Source organism: Solanum dulcamara, chromosome 4 (genome assembly GCF_947179165.1).
Source record: "Solanum dulcamara chromosome 4, daSolDulc1.2, whole genome shotgun sequence".
Lineage (NCBI taxonomy): Eukaryota > Viridiplantae > Streptophyta > Magnoliopsida > Solanales > Solanaceae > Solanum > Solanum dulcamara.
The window spans coordinates 13,809,508-13,823,339 of record NC_077240.1 but is presented as its reverse complement, the minus strand read 5'-3'; the positions used below and the strand labels follow the sequence as shown (position 1 = coordinate 13,823,339).

At 31.0% G+C, this 13,832-nt stretch overlaps 1 protein-coding gene across 1 annotated transcript; it reads right to left on the bottom strand.

Annotated features, from left to right (window-relative positions):
- Positions 1-7,486: 7,486 nt before the first annotated feature.
- Positions 7,487-10,177, bottom strand: LOC129886419 (cytochrome P450 78A3-like). The gene is made up of 2 exons (XM_055961093.1): positions 9,087-10,177; positions 7,487-8,363 (listed from the first exon to the last, which is right to left on the bottom strand). The coding sequence occupies exons 1-2, from the start codon at positions 10,065-10,067 to the stop codon at positions 7,719-7,721; spliced, it is 1,626 nt and encodes a 541-aa protein (XP_055817068.1). The 5' UTR covers positions 10,068-10,177; the 3' UTR covers positions 7,487-7,718.
- Positions 10,178-13,832: the final 3,655 nt, after the last annotated feature.

The following is a 13,832-nucleotide window of genomic DNA, read 5'->3' as shown; positions in this document are numbered from 1 at the left end:
ATATCATGATGATTGAGAGTCCCAAAGTGTGTAGGGGCAGATGACGTATCAACATCACCCTCTGTGGAAAAAGATAAAACACCGACACATACAATTGTAACAGTAACTTGAAATGAAGTGACTTCAACCAGAATCAGGTGAAATCTATCAACCTGTCCTTCTTAGAATCTTTTCTGATTTTTGTCTCAAACAATTAAAAAATCACATTTTTTTAATACACAAAATATAATAAATTACGAAAAACTTTTTTTTCCTTTAAAACTAATGTTGTCGAAAGTTATGCATTATACTCCTTCTGTATCAATTTAATTATTTTAGTTTAATTGGGCATAAAACTTAAAAAATTAAAGAGAAAATTTTAAAATAGTCTTTTTAAATTTTATGGTTGAAATTAAAAGATTTATTGAATATAGAAAGAGATACTCTTTTGGGGACATAATGTTTATCAAAAAATCAGTACAGTTAAATTTATATGAGGTCAAAGGACACACATTTCGATTTAATTTTATAAGTTTGGTTATTAACAACTAAATGTGTTCGTGAATAAGCTAAAGTATTTAAACGACAATAATAAAGATAATAAAGAGCTGTGTTCGTTTGCACTAGAGGTCACGCTCAAGTGTTGTTGAGTCTCAGATCTAGGGACGTTTCAATGAGTAAAAATTGAAGTAAAACTAGTAAAATATGAATATTTTGGAGCACAAGAATATTAGTGTATTGCTTTAATATTGTTAAGAATCAAATATCTTATAATTGTGTTAAAACTATAAGCCTGGGGTCTCCCGAAAACAGCCGACCTACCTTGACAGAAGTAAGGTCTGCGTACACTTTACCCTCCCCATACCCCACATTATGGGATTTCACTGGATTTTGGTTGTTGTTGTGTTAAAACTATTATTTCTTTTTTGTTTTAATTTAAATATCTTATTTTATTTTATTTTATGTCTATTGGACGAAAAATAATTAATATTCATGGCAGTATCGAAGGCGAACACGTGGCACCAACAAAGGGTGCTCATAGAAACTGATTCAGTGGAAATGTGTCCGGTTAAGTTTAATCTCTATTTGTTATCTAGATTAAAATGACTTTTATCGAGGAAAACGCAGAAACTCGCAACCCGAAGACAAAAGAGAACTCATTTCTAAATAACCTAGCTAGCAAAAGAAGGGATTCACAAGATTAATTGTACGATAGTATTGCCAATGATAAAGAAATGTTATGTGGCATAACTAACAATATTTTCACAGGGAATGTGGTCATTGGACATATATAGTATTTTTAGGGCTTGAGTGAAGTTTTTCTATTGATTGATACAACAGTATCTAGTTTGGGAATCTGCCCCATTTTCCACCATTTTTGTTTGTTTTGAAGCTTGGGGAGGCTTGGAAGAGAAATTTTGTGGGAAATCATTTGGGTAAGCCTATTTTATCAATTCCTACGAATTTTATCTTCCTTAATCATTGAAAAATCAAGATTTTAAATAGGATTTTGGGGTTTTTTTCTTCCCAATATCAAAAGAAAAATTTTGATGATTTTTCCTTACGAAAACTAAATAGTAACTTGCTAATTCGAAATTAAGGGCTAACTCATTTGGTGAGCTGATAGTGGCCTTCGGCAGTGAAGGTAATATCCCCTTTTCCCCCTTTTGTAATACACAAAATACTTTAAAAAGTTGCTGAGTCATTGGAACGATATTTTCTTTCTAATCAATATTTCTGATAAAAAGGAAGAATGTGGTGGCTTGTCCTATGAATACGATCAGACATAGCTTTAAAACGGTTGAAGCGTCACTAATTATAATTGTTATACACTGTTATATAACAGTCAAAATGAAGGTTACTTAAAAAAAAATTAGGTGTATTTGAAAGTTTATAATCACAAATATTTATTTATAAAAGAAACATGAAGATAGGTAATTTATTATCGAAACCTTAAAATATTTTGATGTTTTATTTATGAGCTATGATTTGCTCATTTAAGCTTCAAATCATAATTTTATATGGCATGTCCAAACGTTCACTCGAAAAAATATATTCTTCCAGCAAGTTGTTTTAGTAGTAAATCTGAATGTCCCCATACAGTGCTGGGGGTATGCCAGCATCAACAACTATAATCTATATTACCTATTGGCTTGATGCAAATAAACTACTATAAAATAATCCAACCAAACACAAAGAGTTCAATTTTTGTAATCCAAAATAAGCATGTTTTTGTTAGGACCGAAAAATATTTAGGTGTCATGCGGAAACTAACAAAGAAAACTTCGAAAGACCATGAGTAAGAAGACAAACGAGAAATATATCAAAAGACATAAATATTTAATGTGGTTCGATGAACCGAGCTACATTCACAAGAGAGATGAGCAATCCACTATAAATATGAGAGTACAAAATATCGAGAGAAATAACCTTACACAATTCACTCAGAATAAAAAGAGGTTCACACAAGTGTTAGCGTAACACTTGTGTCTCACCGTTTCTCCCTTGCACAGAACTCTCAAACCCCCCTACGACTACATTGTGAATACTACTATGTTAGAAGGAATGAATCTCTATTTATAGAGTCATAAACTTTCTCCTACAAGAAAAAAAACTAGTCAAATATGAAAATTTTGTGTTTTTCTTTTAGAAAAAGAAAAACCAATTATACTGGAAAAGTTGGGGCAAAAACCCAACAATTTTAAGGTCTGGTACTAGGAATCTCCTTTTTTCCTTAATTAACATGAATATCCATGTTAAGATATAACATTTGTGACTAGTGATACTAAATTCTATTAATAATATAATTTTAAAATAAACTAAATCAGAGCGTGATGGAATCCTCTCTGAAGGCTCTTTTAAGTTGTTGATTTTAATTAATTTGAATTTGTGTTGATCGTTGGATAAAAAAATGTTTATTCATAGTACAAAGTTGGCCGGAACCTAAAGCTTCATTTGTTTTTATAAACTTGTAATTAAAATCATTGCATTCGTACAAAGAGGCCGTGAATGTATAAATCTGACTCGATATTACACCTTGTTCCTTATCCAAAAATCATTCGTTAATTTGTTGATTAGTTGTTTCCATTTCATTAAAATAACACTCCTACGATTGATGCAACTTGAAGTAAAATTTTGCATATATAGGTAGAAGGTCAGTTTCATAATGTCTGCCACTTTATTTGTCTCCCGGTTGATTTTCAACGTTTTTTTTCTCAATCAATTAGTGAAAAAGAACAAAACACCACTGAATTTTACACAAATTATTAGTTTCGTCTCTGAACTATTGACAGGTTTAAAAATATCATTTTACTTGACTAATTAAACTTAGATACAGTCCCGATTTGTCACATGACATAACAAGTGATCTCAAACTCTTGTAGGAGCATGGAGCTCTTGAAAAAAAGCCGAGAGAGGGTTGAAAAGAATTTAGCAGTATATTTCACTCAAGTTGCAAGATCAGGGATGTATTTAAGTTTAGTTAGCCAAATAAAAAGATATTTTAAAATTGATTCAAAGATAAAACTAATAATTTGCGTCGAGTTAAAGAGTACTCAGGCGTTGCGTTCGGTGATGAGTAATACTGTTTGATTCATTTGTCTGCATATGATTGATACTTGTTGGCACTTTATGGAAACAACAATTCGACATAAAAGATTGTTATCTTAATCATGTTTCACGGTGCAAAATTAATTATACATTGGTCCAGTTTCAAATTAGTTACGATATATTGTTACACGCTTAATGTGATGGGTTCAATCTTTGATATTTTAACACTATTCATTACACTTTTAGAACTATAGATTCAAGATGTATTATTTATTAACATTTTGGTGACTTCACTTTGATTTATATCTTATAATTCTCGTATCAAAAGTAATGAGTTCCAGTACACTGTAATTTATTAGCTATATCTATCACTGGCCAAGCTTGTGACGTACTGGCTATTTGTAAAGGATTGCAATTTTTATTATTATTACATAGGGATAAGGGAGGGTTAATTGGGAGAGAATTATAAATTGAAAATTGAATCTTCAACAATACAGTAGTGATAATTCAGGTAGCCAACCAACTAACTCATTAAAATTGTAAAAGAACTGCAATTGGGAATCTTGGAGCTTGCATTCCTCAGGATGATGATTGATGGCAAGTTGGCAACATGATTAATTTCAAAACACAAATTTCATGGAATACATCAAACAGAAACAACATAACACGATGATTTTGTAAAGTAGCCAATTAGTCATGGTCATTAGCCAGCATACTAAATAATATTTGTGCTAGTGGTAGACTTGTCCCAGGAAAGAATTAGACAATTTAAAGCAATGTACAGACAAACGAAAACAGTAATTGGAGTAGTTGCATTATTAAGAATCATCCATTTAAATTTTAGCTTAATTAGAAGTATCAACACCAACACCAACAAATAGCCTTTTTTGGAGTCGTCACCAGTTCATTAACAGCTAATTCCGGCGATGTTATTCTTAATTTTGTGATATATGCCAAGTTGACAGGACAATTTTTTATTTGTTGCAGGCCTGAGGCTTTCAGTGATGTCATTAAGTTTTTAATTATACTACTAGCTAACTACATAACAGTATCCACAAATCCGATCCTTAGTCAACTTTAAGATTCCTTAAGGTGTCGTGAAAATATTTTTTATTTTTTTTCATGTTCTATTTGTTATAAAATTAGAAAATATGTTTTTTTTAAAACAAATTCCTTGAAAATGACTTTTATAGTGAAAGTAGAAAAAAAATCAGAACTAACATGTCATATTGATTGTGTTTTCTTCACCTTTCAACACAACTCATCATCACGCCACTCCCATACCCTTACTCCCAATAATATTTATCTGAATTATATATAAATACTTTAAAATAGTATTTTTTACTTATGTACTTAACACAAAAATAAAACAAAAAAATCAGTTATTTTTCTAGAAAGCATTTTCTCTCCACAAACTTAAAATGAGATGTGAAGAATACTTACCATCCGGGCAATCCTTTTATTATCTTAATTTCATACTTTCTTTGCATAGCTAATAGATAATGGATTACATTAAATCTTTATATTTCTTTAAATAAATTTTCCCTTTGTTGTCGGAAGTATTGCTTACTTTCTCAAATTCTACACATCATCCAAGATTCATTAGTTGAATATTTTGGTTAATTACATTATTAGTTTCTATGACGTGAAGCTAACTTTTGCTCTACTAATTTATTCTAATAAGTATATTTAGTTACTTATTTTAGTAAATTCTAGGCATACGACCGTACTATATGTATGTATGTAGAGAGAGCTTTGTTAGTGATATAAGTTTATTTCGTTGTACCTAAAACAAATGTTGAAAATTTTAAATAATACAAATGCATACGTATGCAAGTATTTTATGTATTGATAATGTACATTAAGACGAAAAGAAATTGTTTCAAAAATGAAAGAGAAATACGTGTCTCGGAGAAGTTGATTGGGTAATAGGGTCATCATGGTCCAACACTTGGATCAGATGAAGGCCCATGGATAATGCACAATATTTATAGGGAAAGTTACATAAATATTGAGAAAATATTTATTATTTATAGCAATAATTTTTTTAGTAGACACTTATAATATATTTATAATACATTTTAATATATATTAGCAAGAATAATTTATTAAACATATCTAATAAAAGTTTTATTCACGAATAATATATTTATCACACACTTTAATATACTTATAATACATTGTGTCAATTTCTTACCAAACATAAAATATTTTAAAACACTTATAATACATTTATACTGCATGCATAATTCACTTTTAATACATGACAGATTTATCATAATATTGTTATATATTGCTATAGATGGTAATAAATAAAAAGTATCCACTAAAATCAGTAATTATTTATTAAAAAATGTTCACCTAAGTAATTTTTGCATATTTATACCCTAAAAATCTACAATTATATTTCTTTATTGGCTTGATACATAATTAACCCCTTAAACTTCTTTAGTTCAATTGAACACCCAGTTCCTAATAAACTATTTTAATTAGACATTTAAGTTTTAAATTTTGAATTTTTTTTGTGTGTTCTCGTTCGTTTATTAGGTAGTCAAATTAATCACATAAAATATGTCACTTCCTTTAATTTATGCATTCACCTTTAACAAGTCACAAAACCCTATACATTTTCTAATTGATATTGAGACATATATACATGAGATGACATATTTTATATGATTAACTTAATCATATTATAGACGAATCGTACACATGCAAATACACAAAATAAATGATCAACCAACAAAGATTATGATAGAATAGTAATTACGTATCTTTTCATCGAGCCTTAGCAATATATAGAATTGTTTTAGTAGAAATTATTTTACTTTTAAATTGGGTCTTTTTAATATGAATCTGCACTAATCAAACACTGAAACAGGTATTATGCATAGAAAAACAAAAAAAAAAACAAGAAAAATGAGTCCACATATTTATTCAACAACGCATACAAAATAATGCCTATTTCGAATCCAGCAATTATTGTATTATGCTAAAACTAGAACGGACATAAACAGGACAGTGTGCTATATTCTTCCAAGTTTTTATATTGTCATAAATATTCTAATGTAAAATAAAAGTATTCTTTTACGATACATACGTAGATTCTCATTAATAATTAAAGAGAAAATTTGGAGTGCTTGTCATGCTTATTCTTGCAACGGTGGTATACAATAATCAAATATGTCATTTCGTATTAATTAACAAAGTTGATAAATAACGCAATTTGCGTTCAAATTTGTGAAAAAATAGATTATGCATAATTATAAAGTGTAGTAGCATTTTGATTTCAAAACGTAGCAGAATACATTATATTTGTGCTCATAATAATAGTGAAATATATTATATTTACACGTGATATACAATATTTTTCATAGCAAAATACACTGTATCTGCAAATAAATATGAGAAAATTATACGGATAAACAAACATATACTAATTGATTAGTTAACATAGCTATAGTTTGAATTAATTGTGGCTCACGGTAAATATTTAATTGTAATTATAGTTTGAGTTTTGTATAATTCGCGCGATTATACAGTTGAGTTTTGTATAATTCGCGCGATTCATACAAATGTCGTACGCAAATCGAATTGTATAGTGAAATATATAAACACTACAAATTGTACAGCAAATTATATAAACGTTGTGCAAGAATTGTATAGTGAAATATACAAACGTTATACAAAAACTGCAAATTATATAGGGAATTATACAAATGTAAATAAATGTTGCGCGAATTATACAAACGCTGTTATAACTATATCTATGAATTGTAATTAGCAAATTATAGCTATGAAGCATAATTAAAATATTTTTGAGTGATTATGTGTGAAAATTCCCCCATAAATATAGGGGGCGCTAGCACACAGTTTTTCCTTTTAAAAAAAAATCTAAATAGACCTCTGACTTTAATAAGCATCCATCTAATTAAACATATATATGCTACAGTACAGCTTAAGATTGTAAATGCATATCATATCATGCAAGGTACATAGAATATATGTCATCTTATGTGAAACTTATGTTTAATTTAAGCATATCATTTGTACATCCAAAGTCAAATGAACTCTCTGAATATCAAATACAAATATAAAACAAAACATTAAGACATTTTTTTTTTATAGAGGGGGATTTTAGAGATTTAAAAATAAAAGAGAAAAAAAACATTTTTTTTTCTTTCTAATTTTTAATTGCAATTATTGGGTATCGATGTTTGGTGAGGAGGATGTCTTGGTCTGACCGTAACGGTAAGTGGGTTGACCATTTCACAAGATAGCCTTAGTACCTCAGATAAGTCAACAGGGCCGTTATTCTCCATGGGCCCAAAACGGAATTCGTGTAGAAGAGATGCGACCCAAAACGTAACTGTAGTAAGGCCCAGTGTTTTACCGGGGCAAGTTCTCCTTCCGGATCCAAACGGTGCGAGCCTCAAATCGGATCCCAAAACCGAGAAATCCGCCCCATTAAGGAACCTTTCGGGTTTGAATTCAAGTGGGTCAGGCCAAACATCTGGATCTCGGGTTATAGCCCACATGTTAACCATGGCGGTGGTCCCAGCCGGCACGTGATACCCATCCACCATTGTATCTGTTATTGCAAGGCGGGCCCATGAGAGTAGTGGGCCTGGAGGGTGTAACCTCAGTACTTCTTTTATTACCGCAGGTAGATATGTCATCTCCGATACATCGGATTCTGTCAAGGCACGTGATTCTCCGATGACTCGGTCCAACTCCGTTTGGACCTTTGACTGAACTTGAGGATGAAGTACCATCCTTGCTAATATCCACTCTATTAATACTGCTACCGTATCAGTCCCCCTAAATATCATTTCCTGCAATTACCATAGTACAAAAAAGGGTTACATTTAAAAATAATAATCAGTTTTAATCATAAAAATTGTAAGATATAAAAGAAACTAGTGCATTTTATTGTGGCATTTGATTTTTATGCCCGCGTGTATGTACAAGTACAATAAGATAATGTTATTACATCAAGTGAAATCACCTTTTTATTCTTTTTAAAGGTGCCATTTATTCGCGATCCTATTTGTTTCTAATATTTAAAGGAGTTAAATGAAAAAGAAAAGGCAACTAGCTCCACGTAAGAAAGGAGGGAAATATAAAAAGTGGTTGCTTTTAGAACAAGTGCGATTGTGAAATCAGAAATTGACCCTGAATATATTCTCACAAGCGGGGATGGCATGGTAGAATTTTTTTTAATAAACTTTAAAAAGAAGGAAAATTACGAGAAAGCTAAATATTCACACAATCAGTTCATAAAGAGACTACTAATTAATAAAAAACTTGATTGTGAAAAAATGGTTATAACCCATCGTAACATAAAACTTAAATTCAAACTATTTTTTATGCATACATATCATTAAATGATAAGAATTAGTGACGATATACTATTTAGTGACTGATCAATAACAAATTTCATATAGAATTTTAACCCTTTTTTTTTTATAATGATGCTCAAAATGATTAAAAGCATAGGTAGAATCGAACCGATTATTTATGGTTGTTAGTCTTTGATGCTATAATATAATGCTTACCCAGAGTACGGCGATCATATCCGATTCTGATAATCTTTCAGAGCCTTGAAGAGAGAGCAAGACATGCACAAAATCAGGATGAACATCACCCGATTGAGCCCTGTGTTCATTGATGATCCTGCTAACGAACTTGTTCACTTTAGGTACCAACCGAGAGCACCTGAGCCGTATTTTTCGTGGATCAAATTCAGCTAGCCAAGGTAAATGATCAGACCAATTAAGAATACCCAAAAGGTCGTAACCTTCCTCAACCAATTTTCCCAGTTCCTCTGTTTCTGCGTTACAACAATGAAGACTATACTTTCTCCCAAAAACAGAACACATCATGCTGTTTAAAGAAGCCAATTTTAAAGCATCCCTAACTCGGACTACATCTCGTCCGCCTAATTGGAACATTGTAACTATCTGTCTTGCAATTTGGGAACGTTGAGCTTCTGAGGTTTTAATTTGTTTGGGACAGAACAAGTGCGTGGCTGCAATTTTTCGAAGGGTTCGCCAGTAAACACCATAAGGAGCGAAACCAATTGCTCTGTTGAACATTAAGCTGTATGCTGATTCTTTTACAGGACGATCAGCGAAAACCGAGCTTTTTAATATCTCCTTAGCTACGTCTGGATTACACGTGACGATAACTCGGGTTTCGCCTAGGCTCAAGGACATGAGACGCTTGGCTCCGCAAGATTCGGCCATCGCTGCTATTTTGCGGTGTGCAAGACCAGACATGAGGTTCATGCTTCCTATGACAGGAAATCCTCTAGGGCCTGATATATTATTATTATTATTAAAAGAAGTTAAACAGGAATTTTTCCTCCATTTATATTTTCCCCAAGCAGGGCCTCCAGGGTGAGACCAGTAAATGATGTTCATGACTAACCAGAGTAGAAGAATGAAGAGAATAAAGCATATTGAATTTATTGAAGTAAAAGATTTGCATTTTGAAGCTAATGCAAAAATCCAAAGGCTTTCTATGTCTGTTCTCATTTTCTCTTTATTTATTTGCAGTGTGTTGGGAGGAAAATTTTATATGATAGGCAGAATATTGCAAGAGCTAGAAGAGAGCGAGAGTGAGATAAGTGTTGTATTTGATTATGGGGCATCAAAGAAAGATGCTTTATATAGAGGAGAAATAGGACATTCTTGGAAAAAACTGATTTTCTTTCGTTCAAAGCGGTATCATTCTATTTGTGTAACATAAATTAGGACCCAAATAATATTCTGTAAATATTTTTCTTAATTCTCCGTTAATTTCAATCTAAGCGTTGATATTTAATTGAACATTAAATTTAAGCACAAATGAATATGTTTTGAAATTTGTAGTCTAAACATACGTAAATTTTTATATAATTATAAATTATTTTATTAAATATAAAATAATAAGGTCAAAAATAAATTATTTTAAAATAAAAAAATATGATTGACAGATTTAAAATGTGTACGTATGTTACCTAAATTGGAAGGTGAAAGTACTAGTACTAATTTTACTCAGTAGTACATTTTTAGTCGCATAGTAGTTTAATTTTCTGTTGACGTGGGATTAGTAATACTAAACAGAAACAATAATCCGTAATTAGTTTTCTAAAAAGGTTGTATGTATGTTGACATAATTAGATTGATGCATGACGAAATTTGAAAGAGCAAGACACGAAGGCGCGTGAGTCACGCTCCAATAACAATAGATTGCTTGCTACCCTGCTAAACAGGATTAATTAAATAGTAATTGTCCGTAATTAAGTTAACAATATAGTGGACTAGGGAATTATTATTTATTTAGGTCAACCTCCCAATGAGGTCACCTGTGTCGCCACTATGCAGTGATCCATAAATCCCTCCATTTTTAATTTAATCTAATTTTTGTGCCTTGGTTTCTTGGATATTTAACCAAGGTTTGTCTGATTTGTGCGACCTATTAATTTTTTACACGAATGATTAGGACCTTAATTTGTTATGACAAATTAAGTCTATTCTATGAGCTTTTGATCAACTAATTTTCAACTCCAATTCCATCTCTTTATTATTAGAGTTGAAGCTACTTGTCTCTATCGTCTCAATTTATGTGATATATTTTAAATTTCAATATCAAACAATTTTTTTTAATCACAAATTATGAAAATCATCCAATTTTTTTTTAACTATAACACAATTTTCGAACGATAAAATATAAAGTGTATCACAATGCATGTCAACTAGTGTAACTAATCGGCTCCGTTCCGTCCTTTTAATTTCTTGTGAACTTTAGATATTTGATAGTCTAATATTTGTCAATTTTCGAAGCAGCTTCGTCGGACTTGGTATGTATATATGTTATAACAACATACTTCAATGGAGGTAGCTAGAGATCATTCAGTAGATTATTTAATGAAATAAAATAGTTTTTTCTAAAGCAAAGAGAAAATAATTGAATCCCAAAGCATACTGACTGACGTGCTAGCTAGTTGCATATTTGCGGGATATGCCATTCACAATTGTTTGATGAATCAGTAAAGCTATTTTAATAAGAGATTGTTTGAGTTGTCTGATTATGTACTACACTTTTTAATTTTATTAAGAAGTACAAAATACTATCAGTTAAATTAATATCTTTGTGTTTCAATTCATGTGAAACTATTTGATTGAACACAAAAATTAAGAAAAAAGTTTTTCTCTTTTTTAAAAAAAATATATAATTATATTTGCTGCAATAAACTATCACTAATAAAAAAAAACAGTATATGTTTAAAATTCATTTATTTTAAACAAAAATATCTTAGCTATTTTTTTTTTTAAAAAAAGGTTTAAAATATGACATATAAATGTGAGACAAATGAATTACTATGTTCGTAACAAAATGGGTTCTATTCCTCATTTGCCGATCCGAGTCAAAGGTTAATACCTTTTCTATTTTAAAGTAAAATAAAATTTGCAATATCATAATTTTGAAATTCATTTTGTGAGATTACGATGTATATTGGATATGTTTTATGTATGCCTCATGTGCTAATTAATCACTTTGCTATTTTTCAGTAATTGGGTGCATGTTTAAGAAAGGGAACAAGTACATTAATGGATATATAGGAGCAGGGAGCAGTAATATTCAGTAGAGTAGTACAATAATTGGATGAGGATGAAGAGGAAAGAGCGCGTGAAAACCGTGGGCAGCATCTGGTGGGATGATGAGTAAAGTGTGTGAAGACAAGAAAGGGCAAACTCCAAAGGAGTGTGGGTGCTTATTGTGGCGTGAAGTTGTCGGGGCATATATCATGAGGTGGCCTAAGAAAGCACATGAACATGAAATATGCCCAGCCAAAAACGAGGCTCAATTCTTCATATTTATAGTTATATTCATACATGCATATATACACAAATGTTGCAGTCGTGCATTTAGTGGCTGGCAGACACTGCCCATGAGATAATTCAGAGAGCTAGAGCTCCGATCGAGGCGCACAGATATTATCAATGTTGTGGACTGCCCAGTATGGCGCCGGTTCCTAGTGTTTGCCTGGGTGTTGGTGGCCGAATATCAACAAAATAGCCAGCCCCTCTTTCCCTTACTCTCCTCCTGAGCCATCTTTGTTACGATGCCACGTTTCACAAAGCAAACATGCAAACTTTTCCAACTTTACCCGTATCCGACAAGATGGTGACTACTCCTTCACCCCATTTCCCTAAGCTTCTGGAGGTTATGACTACTCATTTTTACACGCATAACTTACTTACGATAACCCCTCCATATAGCACTCTCACGTGATGTCATTTTCCACTATTGCCCTTCCTTCGTTATCAAACGAATCTTTTACGATTTTGTAAGCTTAAATAAGACTTTTCAAATTAGATCGATAAAAAACTTTTATATTACTTGAAAGATTGTTTCCGTCTCAACTAAGGAAAACTCAATAACTTACGATTTTTGTAAGCTTAAATAAGACTTTTCAAATTAGAGTAATAAGAGAAAAAAGAAAGACACAAGAGAATTTTTAAGAAGATTTTTATATTATTTGGAAGATTGCTTGTTTTTGCTTGATGATTTTTATAAATAGATACTTCTCTATTAATACTACTAGCTTAGGAAGTTAAAATATAAAAAGTAATTACTACATAAATTCCTATATATTTACATATAGGTCTCTTTTCTTGAACTCTCTAAATGACTAGAATATTCTATGAACCTTCTATCCAAATTTATGATATTCTAATTAGTTTTACGATAGAAAAATTTCCACATTTCTCTATAACCTCGCTTCCATCTTTGTAAACCTTCTACAGGATAATTTTGTGTCATAAGTTATGTGGCATGATGATGACGTAACCTTACATTCATTGTTGCATTTAATTACTTCAACCTTATGTTTGTGTTGTATATAAATATCTTGTTGCTGCCCTGCTAATAATGATAGTCGTAATGACATGCCTCGGAAATTGGTGTCCTAAAATATTTTAATGAACCAGGATGTTAAAGGCCAAGAAATTACAATGAGGCTCAACATCTTTTTTAAAAACGTAGAACTTAACCTTACAATATTTTTAGAATCTAACAGATGAACTCGTACCTTATTGAGTGATGCTAAATCATTTTTCTGCTAACGTTGAGACATTAAACATGTCTAATAGTGTGTTTGGTCAAATTTTTATAATAAAATTAATTTATATTTTACTGATAAATTTTAAAATTCTTTATAATTAAGCATCAATCAATATTTCGTTAAACTCTTAAAAGTGCTTCAAAAGTACTTTTTTGGCAAAATTTACTTTTGAAGTTCTTTTGAAAAATAA

What these genes read in the sequence shown, in the direction of transcription:
- LOC129886419 (XM_055961093.1), bottom strand. Translation starts at nt 10,067, where the DNA reads ATGAGAACAGACATAGAAAGCCTTTGGATTTTTGCATTAGCTTCAAAA. An exon ending in ATATGATCGCCGTACTCTGG is followed by an intron (nt 8,364 to 9,086) that starts GTAAGCATTATA and finishes TGGTAATTGCAG; the next exon opens with GAAATGATATTTAGGGGGAC.